The 15,942-nt window shown below is 34.2% G+C and overlaps 1 protein-coding gene across 4 annotated transcripts in view; it reads left to right on the forward strand.

The window, feature by feature from the left end:
* Positions 1-15,942, forward strand: part of CEP350 (centrosomal protein 350) — a 153,597-nt gene that overhangs the window by 35,490 nt on the left and 102,165 nt on the right. For 3 of the 4 annotated variants that reach the window (XM_038542170.1, XM_038542171.1, XM_038542173.1), the window contains exons 6-9: positions 1,197-1,810; positions 6,902-7,015; positions 10,163-10,276; positions 14,044-14,190. In XM_038542170.1, the coding sequence (XP_038398098.1) occupies positions 1,197-1,810; positions 6,902-7,015; positions 10,163-10,276; positions 14,044-14,190 (989 nt within the window). The remainder of the gene's footprint in view (positions 1-1,196; positions 1,811-6,901; positions 7,016-10,162; positions 10,277-14,043; positions 14,191-15,942) is intronic. The other variant, XM_038542172.1, reaches the window with a different exon arrangement.

Consider the following 15,942-nt stretch of genomic DNA (forward strand, 5'->3'; position numbering starts at 1 on the left):
CCAAGAAAAACCCACATGCTCATACATCATCTTACAATAGATATAATTGCCATATTATGCTGTAACAGAGTTATGGCTTTAAGAATTTTTGTGGTATTTAGAGTTTTATGCCCTTACATGAAACATCTAGATCCATGCTATATAATAGAGTTGTAAATGTGAACCAAACATATAATTTAAACTTTTTTAATAGTCACATATCTAGACACATGAGGATGTTTTATATTCTTTTTTTGTTGTCATTCTAAGTCTTTAGAATCTGGTATGTAATTTACATTGTAGCACATCTTACATTTGGACTAACCACATTTCAAGTGCTCAGTAGCCACATGTGGCTAATGTCTACTCTTTCAGACATTGCAGATCCAGATTGTAATGTTCACTTTTATAATTTTGTTGAGTATTTTTTCATAAATCATGTGCTCTTACTGCTGAGGCTTGTCTTCATTTACTTCCCTTTTAATAAACTGTTTCTTTTCCTAAAATATAACTTATTAGAATGATAATATAAAACAAGTATTAAATAGTTAAATAAAATAAAATAAAAATCTCAGGAGGAAGATTTTTGCTAATGTTTTTATGAATAGGGAATATGGACTTTGTGATATGTACTTTGGCAATGCCTAATCTTTGCTTACTCCACGATTTCTAGATGTGCTTTACAGAGTTTGAAGCTACCAAAAAAAAGTAGTCTGTGGTTCAGACAAATTCAGCTTTACTAACTACATTTATTTGGAGGAAAATATTTATTATACCTCTATTTTATTTCTACTCCCAATCTGTTTGTTAATTTGGTACATTATTTAGAAGTTACAAATACAGAATTTGAGAACTTTTTTCCCTATATTTAAGATTTCATAGAGAAATAAAATATACTTTTTGGTAATAGATGTCAAGTGAATATCCAAAGTCAGATTGTAATCCTATTTTCTGGGATTTCTTAAGGAAATTTCTCTATACATCTTTTGCATATTTCTTATTTTGTAATATGCAGATTAATGATTTAGGTTATTTGCCATCTAACTTGATAGAGAGGGGGCATTGAGCTTTAAATCTCAATATTAGTAGTGGTTATTTTGTTACTAACCTACTGGAATTCCTAAACTTTTTTGGGATCTCTGATGTTAGCTTAGCATGACTGGTTTCAATTAGGTGTTTGAAATCTTGATTCAAAACTTATTATTTTTTAATAATAGGGAGATCCATGGTACACCTTCCAATATAAGTCCTAACCATCTAGAGTCAAAGCATGTTTACTGTGTGGATATTAATGAAGAAAAGCCTGAGAGCAGGAACCGGATGATATATAATCGAGAAGAACGGAATATACATTGCTGTGATTTTGAGAGCTCCCAATCCTCTGTCATCAATGATACGGTGGTTAGGTTTTTAAACGATCGACCAGCAATTGATGCATTACAAAATTCTGAATGTTTAGTTAAGATGGCAGCTCCTGTGAGAACTGAGGAAGAAAATTCTAATAGAGCAAAAGGAAATGAGAAGACTTCTGTAAGTAACATGGGCCATGATGTTGATCCAAAAGTGTTACGGATAACTGACTCTTCTCCATCCTCTACTAGTACTTCTAATTCCCAAAGGTTAGATATCTTAAAGCATCGACAACATGATGTCAAACTGGAAAAACTCAAGGAGCGAATTAGGAAACAGTGGGAACACTCAGAAGAAACAAATGGCCGGGGCCAGAATCTGGGTCATATTGACCATCCAGTAATGGTTGTTAATGTTGATAACTCAGTGACAGCAAAAGTCAGGAAAGTGGCAACAGCACCACCTGCTCCATCATATAAAGGTTTGTAATCAGTCTTTGTATCTTTCTGTTTTCTTGTCCCCCTTTCTCCCTAGGATGTATTTGAGTGGAAAGGCTCATCTTTATAACAGGGTGTGATTCTCAAATCAAATGCTTAAGAAATTAATTCAAAGTGCAGGTTAAAAATGCAGATTCCTGGATGCTACACTGTACCTAAATCAGAATTCTGGGTATAAAGCCCAGAATTAGAATTTTTAACAAGTCACTTAGGGGATTCTTACGGTTTAAGAACCCCTATCTGAACAGTTAATAAGGTGAACAAAGAGAAAATAAAAGAATTAGTACTATTTTCAGAGAACTGAAAGAATATTACCCTTATTCTGGCATTGTATTTGAATTGCTGTTAGGAAGTCTTTCAGAAGTAAATATTTAAAAGCTAATTTAGTCAATTCCTGTTACATTTAGTTACAGAATATTTTGGCACTGATAATCCTGTTACTATTTTAAGCTTTGAGTTTTGACAGTAACTGTTTCTCCCCTATGTTTGAGAATACAAATATTTAAATCAGATTTATACCCTAAAAAAAGTTAAATCAGATTTATACCAATATAGATAGATTTTCATTGGGAAAATACTTTTACAAGAGAATTTCTGTTTTGTTTTTTTTTTTTTTTTTTTAATTTATTTATGATGGTCACAGAGAGAGAGAGAGAGGCAGAGACACAGGCAGAGGGAGAAGCAGGCTCCATGCACCGGGAGCCCGACGTGGGACTCGATCCCGGGTTCCCAGGATCACGCCCTGGGCCAAAAGCAGGCGCCAAATCGCTGCACCACCCAGGGATCCCCGAGAATTTCTGTTTTGTAGGCAACTCAAGTTTTTATATATGGTGGTTTAAGAATTTGTATTTTTTTGTTCCTGAACTTGTTTTCAGGTTTATTCGTATTAAGTGTTTAATATAAAGAGTTAATTTCATTGCTCAGATTACTCTCTGTTAGTCTTTTGTCATTAAACTTTCTGCTACTGTAGCCTTTCTTTTGTGGATACTTTTTAAAGTTCAGTTTTTCAGGGCACCTGGGTGGCTCAGTGGTTGAGCATCTGCCTTTGGCTCAGGTTGTGATCCCACGGTCCGGGGATCAAGTCCTGCATCAGGCTTCCCACAGGGAGTCTGCTTCTCCCTCTGCCTGTGTCTCTGCCTCTCTCTGTGTCTCTCTTGAATTTAAAAAAAAAAAATTCAACTTTTCTAGATAAGTGTCTAAAGATCAAAATATTGTAAAGATTCTTTTTTTTTTTCTGTGAATTTTAAGTTGTTAAAAAACTAGGACAGTTTTGGCATAGTTAATTTTGTTTTGTAATTTTCTACCAAGTACTAACTTTTCTCTGACCAGCTTTGCAGTTCTTTGTAGTCCTAAGGTGTTTTAATCTTTTTCTCCAGAATAAATTTTAGATGTAGAGTTAGAGCAATTTTCAGTTTTGTGTTATTATGTGTTAATAGTGATATTCATTGTCAATTAAATAAAAGATGGGTAATTTATGACAATTATTGGATGGATATTAGCAACAATTTTATCCTTGCTAATTTGTGATAAAATTATGAGCATTTCCCTTGAGAATACTGAAAACTTGCTCTATTATCCAGGATTGGTCTAATGTAATATTAATTAAATTATTTCATATCCTTCTAGTCATTTGTGTACCATGTAGTTATCCATGCTTTTAACAGAACAAATAGCAAATGGTGGGGTCAGAATGTTCTTGTTGGTTTTGAGATAGTGATTATCCAGAACTTTTGCTATACTAATGTCAGATCCATTAAATGAAGATTGTACGTTTAAGGTTGTTGTTATTTGCTATATTAATGTCAGATCCATTAAATGAAGATTGTAAGTTTAAGGTTGTCTAGAAATTTATTCGAGAAATCAAAGTTCTGAAAGTTATTCCAATAAGGGAAAGTTAAGATGGCCAACTTAGATCCATATTTTATTTAATAATTTATAAAAATCTAAAAATTAAAAATAGAAAAACAAAACACAGCTCTAAAGAACTGAATAAAAATCTTCAAATCTTAACTTCCTTTGAGCTGGTGACTGGATTTCCCATATGCCTTTGACTTTAACCTGTTAGTTTTTGTATTAAAATATTTTAAATTTGAATGCTTGGGGACTATTTTATGAAACATAGCATGCATTTGAGAAATCATAATATGGTTTCCAATGTCCTGAACAATGGATTTATTTTTCCCAGTAGTGAAAAACTTTTTTGTCAACTTTTTGGCAGTGTAAATCAAAAGGATCTTAATATGCTATATATATATTTTTTAATATACTATATTTTAAAGTGACATTTTAATTTCATTTGTTCAAATACATAATAATTCACTTGGTTCACAATTCAAAAGATGAAAAGGGTGTACCTTGAAAAGCTCCTGTGTTCCAACTACTTGGTTCCTTTTCTGATTACTTGTGTTAACAATTTGTATATCTTTCCAGAAATAATTTTTACATACACAGAGTGTGTGTGTGTTTATTTTCTCTTTTTATACAGTTGTTAGTATACTAAGCTCATCCAAACCTTGGTTTTTCGTTTATGTTTTTTTTTCTTTAAAGATGTGGGAAATGTTCTATGATTCTACTTCAAAATCTGAAGAAGTAAACACAAACAGTGTGTGTGTGATTTTTGTCTCACACAGTTGTTTGCATACATCTTTCTTCCTGGTATAAATGCCTTGAAGTTTAAGATCTTATATTGGTCATCCTTATTTTATTTCAGAGCCTAGTACAGTGTCTTGAGCATAAATGCAGTAATTTTTAAATTCTATTTGGTAAGTTGAATTAATAAGAAAAAAAGAGGGACAAAGAATGAAAATACAGTAGTTCCCCCTATCCTTGGGGATACATTTGAAGACCCCCATAGTAGATGCCTGAAACTGGACAGTACTGAACCCTATAAATACTATTTTTCCCTATACATATGTGCCTATAATAAAGTTTAATTTATGAATGAAATACAGTAATATGTTAACAACAATAGCTAATAATAAAATAGAGCAATTATAACAATACACTGTAATAAAAGTTACGTACTGTCCTCATCCTTCTTGTGATGCTGTGAAATGATGGCTTGCGGTGTGAGGAGATGAAGTGACTGATGTGGGCACTGTGGTGTAGCATTAGGCTACTACTCTTGATGATGTGAGGATCATCTGATCCTTCACCATGGTTGGCAGTGGGTAACAGAAACTGTGCAAAGTGTAAAGGGGGAGCTACTGTAAAATTGGGGGACAGAAAAAGAAACTATTGGAAACTATTGTAGATATTGAAAGCTTCTTAAAGTTAACTTATAAGTAAAGATGCAACAAGAAAAAAAGGCTTCTATAGAGATAAATGTTTCCTCAAGAGGAGAAAAAATAATAAGAGTTGAATGTAGAGACATGAATTGGAGGTGATTGTGATGAAAAGTTGAAAGAGAGAGAGATTGTCATGGGATTACCATACTTTCTTATTACATACTATAACTTGCAACAGATGACACTACATTTATAAATTTTTTACTTGAATAGGCATGATCACATGTCCCTTGTCACAAATATCTGGTGAAATTAAGTTTATGCTATTGTACTGAAGAGCTGAATAGATTAATTTCTATTAGATATGTGATCATTTTAGTATATTTAACACTTCTAAGTGCTTTTACCAATTTTTGACTCTAGTGTTCTCGATTTAATTTTACAAATATTTATTGGCTACCAATTCTTTGGTAAGTTGAGCCTATCTGAAGATATAAATCTTTATACTACTATGGTTATCATCCATATTCATTATTTTATTATTTTGTAAAATAACATTCCAAGTTCAGTGTATTTCTTAAAGAGCACAGATAAATTCAAAGTAAGAATACTAATCCCTAGGAAATAGCACATGTATATAATGTTTGTTGAGAAATTGAACAACTATGTTTTAAAGACCTGTTTTCCACACTTTGGGTGCATTTTGTTTGTGTAGATAGCAACTTGTCCGTTTGTTCAGCCATAGGCAAAATCAGACAGATGGTGGCAATTAATGTCTGTCTTCAAAGATAGAAGAATTAGTGTTGTTTCTTTCTTAGTCCTGAGAAGAATAGTTCTGTCTCTGAAATCCATAATTTATGATTGACATTCTCTTATCATTTAGTTTAGTGCTTGCTTCTCCCTTTCTAGTCTTTTTAAACAAATGTATATTACTTTATCTCACTGAAGCTTACTTTTTCCAAACAGTATTTGTCAACACATTATGTGGTTGCTAATTATGCATCCTTCTTTTAAAAGCTTTTATAAAGCTGCTAAACACCATTTGTTATCAGAGAAACACAGATTAAAACCATAGTGAGATACCATTCACAACCACTGGTTCTTACAAAAACAAGAGACAATAACAAGTGTTGGTTCTTACAAAAACAAGAGACAATAACAAGTGTTGATGAGGAAGTGGAGAAATTGGAACCCTCATACGTTGCTGATGAGAATGTCAAATGGTGCAGCTCCTCTAGAAAATAGTTTGGCAGTTCTCAAAAAGTTAAACATGGAGTTACAAGATGACTTAGCAATTCCACTCCTAGGCATAATACCCAGGAGAATTGAAAACATATGTCTACTGGATAACTTGTATGTGAGGGTTCATAGCAGTGTTAATACTAGCCTAAAAGTAGAAGCATCACAAGTGTCATCAGCTGATGAGTGGATAAACAATGTTGGTATGTTATTACAATGGAATATTATTCAATATAAAAAGGAATAAAGCTTTGATACGTGTGATACAGTCAATGAAAACATTATGTTAAGTGAAAGAAGGCAGACACAAAAGGCCATATATTGTGTGATTCTATTTGTGACATGTCCAGAATAGGCAAATCCGTGAAGATGGCAGGTAGATTAGTGGTTGCCAGGGAATAGAGGGAGTGATAGAGGAGTGGCTATTAATGGGTACAGGAAATTAGATAGTGGAGGTAGGTCCCTAACTTTGTGAATATACTAAAAACCATTGAACTGTGTACTTTAATAAAAGTGAATTTTATAGTATGTTAATTATATCTCACTTAAAAAAGTATAACAATTTATAAAGCAGCTTTGATAAAGTTTTGTATTGTTGGTGTAAATTAGGCTTCAATCCTTCAGAGACCAAGATTCGAACACCTGATGGGAAAGTGTGGCAGGAAGCTGAATTTCAAAGCATGAGTAGAGAACTGTATCGAGACTTAGCACTTCACTTTGCAGGTGAGAGTAAAACTTTCTTAGATTTTGTGTATTTTATCATGTATGCTATCTAACGTCAGTTTTTAAACATAAAATTGTCACCAAACTAAAGATATTTCTCTTTTTTAACTGCATGGTATACAAAAGTAATTGTGGTTTCAGTCATAAGGCTTTCTTAGCCTCTAGGCTCTGTTCCAGAATTAAAATTAGCATACATGGCTGATGAGACAGAAACTAGGCTATTTTTAATCTGAGGGACTTTAAAGTCAGGCCTGTCTGATTTGAAGGAAACATAGCTGAGTCTAATTGAAGTTTACCTCTACTAGACCTCTGAGATCTTTCTGGTCAGTAATTTGGCAGATACAGATAAGATGATACTAACATGAGGGTAAGATGCAGAATGAAAAAGCATTCTAGGAAGGGAATACATTTACAGGACTGGAAATAGGAGGGACTTCTGGAAGATTGGAAGAAGGAAATAGGAAGGTTATAAAAGAACGTCATTAGTTATTGAACACTTGGTACAATTTGGGGCAAGATGCTGCATTCTTAGACTTCTAGGGTTTTTTGTTTGTTTTTCTTTTTACAGTTGTGGAAATGGAGGCTCACAGAGTAATTTTCCCAAGGTTGCATAGGGTAGTTGAGAATCGAAGCCAAGATTCAAAGCCAACTCTGGCTGACTCTAAAGCCCGAGATTTTTCTACTAAGCCCCTGTAGAGATTTTACTAGTAAATTTTACAGTATTAAGTGTCCAGTTTTCCTACTATTATTATTGGAACACTATATTCAGAATTTTTTTTCCTCTGTGGAAAGGAAGTATATAATATAATAGTTAAGGGCAAAGATTTTGGAATCAGCGTAAAAAGAATCAAATTCTGGCTCTGCCTCTTACTACCTATATATACTACCAGTGTTATGTAACCCCTCTTCCTTGGTTTTCTCATCTGTGAGATAGGGATAATAACAGTATACTTTAATACAGCAGTATCTTTACAGACTAGAATAATGGTATATGTCAAAGAATTCTTCAAGAGGTCTATTAAGACTGCCTTCTTGGGGTGTGGAGCCTGCTTAAAAAAAAAAAAAAAACAGCCTTCTCTCTCACGATGGTTGAACTCTGTTCTTCTAGCTAGGACTGACCCATCTACTTGTGTTTCAGATTCCATTTACTCTTGTGTATTTAAGGGCATTACTTTGTCCTTATTTCCTTTTTTTTGCTTCATGTAGTTTTCCCTCTCTACAGGGTCATGCCCATTAACACAGTGATCACATGATATTTTTTTGATCACTTGATATTATCTCAGCCGTCATAAAGGGCCTCTCTTTTGGCCCTGCTCTCTTCAGTTACTGCCTTGTTTCTCTTTTTTCAGCACAATCAGAAAGTTGCCTTATACTCCCTGTCTCCAGTTTTTCTCCCCCGTTTCACTTTTGAATCCTTTCTATTTGGTTTTTGCCCCAGCATCTCTGTGGACTGCTAATATTAAGGTCATTAGTGACTTCTGCATTGCTAAATCCAAGGTTTAATTCTCAGTTTTTTCTTTATCTCTTTGCAACATTAGGCATAATCAGTCACTTCTTTTTTGAAAGTTCTCACTTGACATCTAGTATATCTTAAATGTTTGATTTTCCTCCTGAGTTTAGGTGTCCTTTTCAGTGGGTGGTGGTAGTTTTTTTTTTTTTTTTCCTAATGAACTCCCTGATTGATACCTAACCATAGTCATACCCTGGTCTCAGTACTTGGATTTATCCTTTTTTTTTACCCCACTTTTTTTTTCTCTTCCTCTCTCTCTCTTTCTCCTCCTCCTTCTTCTACTATTACTACTACTACTGTTTATTTATATACACACTAGGTAAGCTCACGTAGTCTCAGGGCTTTACATATTTTCTGTTGCTGATGATTCCCAAATTTATGTCTCTGACCCAGACTTCTCTGAACTCAAACTCATATCTAGTTGCTAACTCCACATCTCCCTTTGGATATGTAATGGGTTTCTCAAACTTAATATATCCAAAATGGAGCTAACTAAACGGGGTCATGGTATATCCCTTAAACTAATCCTATCTTTCTACTTGTTCAGGCCCCAAATCTTGAGTTGTCCTTGACTCTCCTATTTTTCTTGGACCTTATTTTTCATATTGTCTAAAATATTTCTAAAGTATAACCACTTTCTCCACCTCTGTCACCACTACTCCCTGGCTCCAAGCCACTATGTGTCTCTTGCGTGATTTTTGCAGTAGCCTTCTCACTGGTATCCTACTTCTGTCCTTTAATTAATCTGTTCTGATCACAGCTGCTAGAGTAAGCTTGTTAAAATTCAATTTAGATCATACCATTTGTTTGCCCCCAAACTTCCAAAAACCTCTCAATCTCATTCTTAAGTAAAACCTGAAGTTCTTAAAATGACGTGTAAAACCCAGCACTATCTGGCCCTCAGTTATGTCTTGGACTCTAGTTCTTTCTACTTTTCTCTTTGTTCATTTCACTCACACCGACCAGCTTGCTGTTTCTCAGGTATGCTCCTGCTTTATGGCCTTTGACTCACACTTCCACTTTACCCAGAATGCAGAACTCTATATGTATTTTCAAATTTGCACTTTAGATCTGTAATTGAGGTTGATTTTCAAATTTATATGTATAGCTAGCGTGTTCCCCCAGATTGGAATTTAAAAAATTAGTGATTAGTAATTTATGTGTGAAATACTTTGACATAATTTGAGAATATTGAGTATTTTATAAAGTTTTATTCTAGAAGTTCATGAATATCTTCAGTTACATAAGTGAAATAGGAGTCTATGAAAGTGCTTACCTATGACATTCTATAAATGATATGACCCTGGCTTGGAAAGCATTACTTTTGTAACTTCTTCCAGTTTGTGAAAATGAGGTAAATTTCTCAAGAGTTTTCTGAAAACAAACAAACAAAAACCAACAACAATCAAACAAAAAAATAAAGAGTTTGAATCTAACAGTGGGGGGTAGTGATCATCTTTAGACCTTTCTGTATGAGGAGTTGACATTCGTAGCTTATGGTTCGCAGAAGTAGCCTCAGTGAAGGGTTTTTTCCTCCTTGCCGAATCATATACTTTATACTGATTTTTTCATACTGGGGAGAGGATGAATGGGTAGAAATTATTATAATATTTACTATAAATATTTCTGCTTTCCAGATGATATCTCTATGAAAGAGAAACCTGCTGAAAAAAGTAAAGAGAAGAAAGTGGTCAAGCCAGTAAGAAAAGTCCAAAAGGTAACACAGTTGTCAAGTCCAGAAGGCAAAACAGGTTAGTTTTCTCAATGTCATGTCCACCCTAAAATTACACAATGCTGAAATGTCATTCTATATGGAAATAAATGTTTGTTAACCAAATGGCACATAGAAAAAGTCAGTACATTTTTACATATCATTATTTTGCATATGTGTTTTATTGAGGTATAATTAACATTAGAATAAGTTGTATAATATATATTTAGAATGTTAGTATGATAAGTTTTCACATCTGTATATACCCACGAAATCTTATGTTCACCATAATACTGAACACATTCTCTCCCATTTTTATATCATTATTTTTAATGGAAATTAATCAGATTAGGGGCACCTAGGTGGTTCAGTAGTTGAGCGTCTGCCTTTTTAAGTTCCAATCTGGGGGAATATGCTAGCTATACACATGAATTTGAAAATCAACCTCAATTACAGATCTAAAGTGTAAATTTGAAAATACATATAGAGTTCTGCATAAATAAATTTATTTATAAATAAAATATTTTTAAAAATCAGATTAAAGGTAATCTGTATATTATGTATTGAACTTTTATATATAAAATGACTGCTTATAATTGTCACTAAGTCCCTTCACTTATTCTCATAAGAGAATAAATGTTGCAGGAGAAAGCCTGGCAGCCCGTGCCAGTTAACACTTCAGGCTCAAGTCAAGTTGCTTGGATTTATAACCTAGTTTTGTCATGTCTAGCTTTGTTCCTTTGGTGAGTAAGTTAATTTTAGTGTCCCTTGGTTTCCCCATATGTAAAATGGGAAAGCAGTAGTACTTCTCTCACAGGGTTCTTGTGAAAACTAAAATAGTTAAAACCTAAAAGCATTCAGTATTTGACACATAGTAAGCACTCAAATGTTAGGTATGATTCCATTAATAGTAATTATTTCTGGCTGTCCTGAAAATAGCTATTTAGCTGTCCTATTCATGTTACTTGGTAATTTGGGCTAGAGAGTAGAGGAAGTTGGGAATTTGTCACTCAGTTTGGAGACATTCAGAACCAATCACTCTTACATTCATTCACTATGCAGATGCTTGTGAGCACTTGCTGTATGTGAGGCACTGTGCTATTCCAAATTGGGCAATACAGTAAGCAGGATACACATGGCCCCTGCCCTCTGGGGTCTTATAATCTTGTCAGGAAAATAGTAGATACATAGTTACAATAAAATGTGAAGAATGTATCATAGGGACTTTACAAGGTCTTATGGGAATATGGAGCAGGAGTGATAGGACATGGGATTTTAACCAAGCGCTTGCTTTTCTGGTCATAGGCTAATCAATAGAATGTCAAATAACGTATTTTGTGACACTCATTAATTCTAGATGTCAGAATGACCTGGCTGTATAAAAATAAAAAACAACTTTTTAAAAAAGATTTTATTTCTTTATTTGAGAGAAGAGGAGAAAGAGCACAAGCCTGGATGGGGGGAAGGGCAGAGAGAGAGAAGGAGAAGCAGACTCATGGCTGAGCAAGGAGCCCAGTGTGGGTCTTGGTCCCAAGACCCTGAGATTATGACCTGAACTGAAGGCAGATACTTAACTGACTGAGCTACCGAGTAAAAAAATAAAATTTTATAAGAACATGAATGATCAGAATATAAACTAATTTTTACATGAAAAAAATATGACAAAGTGTTATTTTTCATGTAGCATTATGTGATACTCTTGCTAGGGGCATAGTTTGAAATGAAGCTTTGGGAAAACTACCAACTTACAAATACCCATCTTGGATTGTATTTATTCAGCTTTGTGGTAGGCTAATTCCTATGTATGCACTGTGCGGTGACCCAGAGACAGAGTCATTAAATGTGCTAAAGCTGTATTAATAGTTTATCTATAGTGAAAATCCTCTTTTTCTACCAATGACTGTTTGAGACTATTTGAGAAAGCCAGAATTTAGAAATAACTGCACGGCATATTCAGAAGCCAGCATTTATAAATAACTATCCAGTATGTTCATGGTTGCTTGCTTTTGATTTGGAAAATTAAGCTGAAATTGAAGAGAAGCCTGTTCTCTCATTTTGCTTAAGAACATAAAGTTTCTTATAAATAGATTGAGCAATAAACTTAAAGCCATTTAAATATTTCGGATCATTTAAGGTTAATAACAAGATGCAAAAACATAAACACACACAGATTTATAATTCATGTTTTTCATACTGGATATTTTCATTAAACTGCACTTTCACTTAAACCTTTTTTTAACTTTTTTATTTATTTTTTTAAGATTTTATTTATTCATGAGAGACACACAGAGAGAGAGAAAGGCAGAGACACAGGCAGAGGGAGAAGCAGGCTCCATGCTGGGAGCCCGATGTGGGACTCAATCCCGGGTCTCCAGGATCACGCCTTGGGCAGAAGACAGGCGCTCAACCGTTGAGCTACCTAGGGATCCCCTTGCTTAAACTTTTAAATTGAAACCTTTTTAAAAAAGCTTAGGGGCGCCTGGGTGGTTCAGTTGGTAGAGCATCTGCCTTCAGCTCTGGTCATGATCTCAGGGTCCTGGGATCGAGCCCCACTTTGGGCTCCCTGCTCAGCAGGGAGTCTGCTTCTCTCTCTCCCCCTGCCTGCCACTCCCCTTGCTTATATTCTCTCTCTCTGTCAAATAAATAAATCTTAAAAAAAAAAGCAACTCTAAATAGGCTGTCTTGTATTATAAATTTATTAAAATAGCATCATAGCTTAAAAATAGAAGAAAACCACCATCATTTAAAGTACCAGTATTTTATTTCCTTACAGCAGTTTTAAAATCATAATAAATGATTGTTATCATTGTATTCATAAAATTTTATCTTTTTCTCTTACCGCAAGAATGTTTCTCATATTTCTTATGTAAATTATAATTAAAAAAAAAGATATGCAGTACTGCACCTGTGTTGGAGTATGATGGTCTGATTTTAATTTATTTACAATCTGAAAGTAGTAAATGAAAAGTTTTTCTCTTAGTCATGGACCATACTTTTATTTTTATGAACTTTTATAATGAGGGCAATTTAAAATGATATTTGCTTTTTGAGTATCATTGTTTTATGCTTAAAAAGATAATATGTAATAATGTATCTACAAAATATAACGTGAGGGATCCCTGGGTGGCGCAGCGGTTTGGCGCCTGCCTTTGGCCCAGGGCGCGATCCTGGAGACCTGGGATCGAATCCCATGTTGGGCTCCCGGTGCATGGAGCCTGCTTCTCCCTCTGCCTGTGTCTCTGCCTCTCTCTCTCTCTCTGTGACTATCATTAAAAAAAAAAAAAAAAAAAAAATACAACGTGAAATTCCCTATGATACCATCCCCTTCAAAGGTAGTCACTGTTAACTGTGATATGTTTCTTCAGATTTTTTTCCTATGCTTAAATTAAGTCATTTGTTCATTCAACAAACATATATTTTACTATGTGCTAGGTACTGTTGGTAAACCAAACATTTATTGTAGTTAAGACATATTTTTGTTCTGTGCCCACACTTTTGGATTTGGTGCTCTACTTCTTGAGATTTTGGGAATTGTCAATATTTGGTACTTAACTTTCAAAGCATTTTATACTTATTTGAGTGAAATGTATGGATAAATCAAGATTTAAACAAACTGATATTTGGGGACATTATGTTAAAAATCAGATTGTAAACCTTTTGACTTTGGCATAAGATAAGCATAAGATTAGTTAGAAAATCTGTATGGTTGTCTAGATATACTTGTTAGAGATAAACATGAAGCTTTAAATTCAACCCAGTATATATATATTTTTTTGTTTGTTTGTTTGTTTGTTTGTTTTCTTTTAGGTAGTAGTCGCCTGATAAGTACATCCTCTTGGCGAGATGGACAAAAATTAGTAAAGAAGATTCTGGGGCCTGCACCCAGAATGGAGCAAAAAGAGCGAAGAACAGTGTCAAGTGACAGAAGTGGAAGAGAAAGAACTACTAAATCTGGTGAGTAATTAAATTATTAAATTGTTTTTCAATAATTAAAATTGTTGAGAAGAGCAATTAAAATTTGCTTGTGTAAGTACTTAGAAGAGGTGAAAGTACTCTTTTGAGAATGCTTTAAGAATTTGGTTTATGGGGCACCTGGGTGGCTCATTGGTTGAGTGTCTGCTTTTGGCTCAGGTCATGATCCCGGGGTCCCAGGATCAAGTCCTGTATTAGGCTCCCCATGGGGAGCCTGCTGCTCCCTCTGCCTGTGTCTCTCCCTGTCTCTCTCTGGTCTCTCATGAACAAATAAATCTTAAAAAAAAAAAAAAAAAAAAAAAGAATTTGGTTTATAATTGTGAATGTAGCTCTTAAGAAATTTTCTATTGGGCTTCTCTGTTCTGTGGATAATTTCCACATATAGATGTTATGGTGACTTTTATTAAGAATTCTATTTGTTACATTAATTACATTTAGCTGCCATGTGACTAGAAAAGCATCATTTAATTAGATTTTATTAGACTTAAGGGAATTAAGTCCAATCTGTCTTATCCCCGTATACAAAAACACAGGCACACATTCACAATATTGGGTTTATTTGACAGATTAGGACACAGGCCCCAAGAGAGAAGTGATTTTCTTCAAGGGTATATACAATAAGTGAGTGGCAAAATTTGATCTAGGTTCTATAACTCTTTGGTTTGACCCTCAAGTCCATTGCTTTTCTCTTTTTGAAATCTCTTAAATGCTCTTTGAAATAATTATTTTTTTCATGAACACTAATTTTGGGAAATGAAATATAAGTACCTATAGGTCAGCTTTCCTTTTCAGTAACAAAATTTGCTTTGACTAATTTGAACTTCTAGAATGGATTTAGTAAGAAATGCAATGACAACTATAATTTGGTACGTAGAAGTCAATATATATATATATACTTTGCATTTACTCCTCTTCACTCTCCTCTAGCTTGTAAATAAACTCACATACATTCTTAGTTTAAAATTAACCATATCAACAAACACTTAGATTATAAAACAAGTTTCATATATATGTTTGATTTTTTTTTCGTTATTTGTTGGAGAGTTGTGGCCCTTTAACATTGTTGATTTTTATTTTTATTTTTATTTTTATTTATTTATTTTCTTTAAAGATTTTATTTATTCATGAGAGACACACAGAGAGGCAGAGACATATAGGCAGATGGGAGAAGCAGGCTCCATGCAGGGAGCCCGATGTGGGACTCGATCCCAGGTCTCTAGGATCATACCCTGGGCTGAAGGTGGCGCTAAACTGCTGAGCCACCCAGGCTCCCCAACATTGTTGATTTTTAAACACCTGTTTTAGGGCTTGGGAATGGAGAGAGATGGTAACATTAAATATGCACATGGGAAAGAAATAGTAATTCTCTATTAATATTAATAGTTAAATATTCATGTCAACAATAAGATCTGTATTTCAGAAATATTAAAAGTGCATTTTTAAAATACCAAGTAAGTATAGTTTTTATAAAGATTAAAATTGTTCTCTTCTATAAAAAAAGTATTTTTCTTTTCTTCTATAATATTCTTTAAACGGGATCCCTGGGTGGCGCAGCGGTTTGGCGCCTGCCTTTGGCCCAGGGTGCGATCCTGGAGACCCGGGATCGAATCCCACGTCGGGCTCCCGGTGCATGGAGCCTGCTTCTCCCTCGGCCTATGTCTCTGCCTCTCTCTCTCTCTCTCTATGACTATCATAAATAAATAAAAATTGAAAAAAAATATTAAAAAAAATATT

This window comes from Canis lupus, chromosome 7 (genome assembly GCF_011100685.1).
Source record: "Canis lupus familiaris isolate Mischka breed German Shepherd chromosome 7, alternate assembly UU_Cfam_GSD_1.0, whole genome shotgun sequence".
NCBI classification, from domain to species: Eukaryota; Metazoa; Chordata; class Mammalia; order Carnivora; family Canidae; genus Canis; species Canis lupus.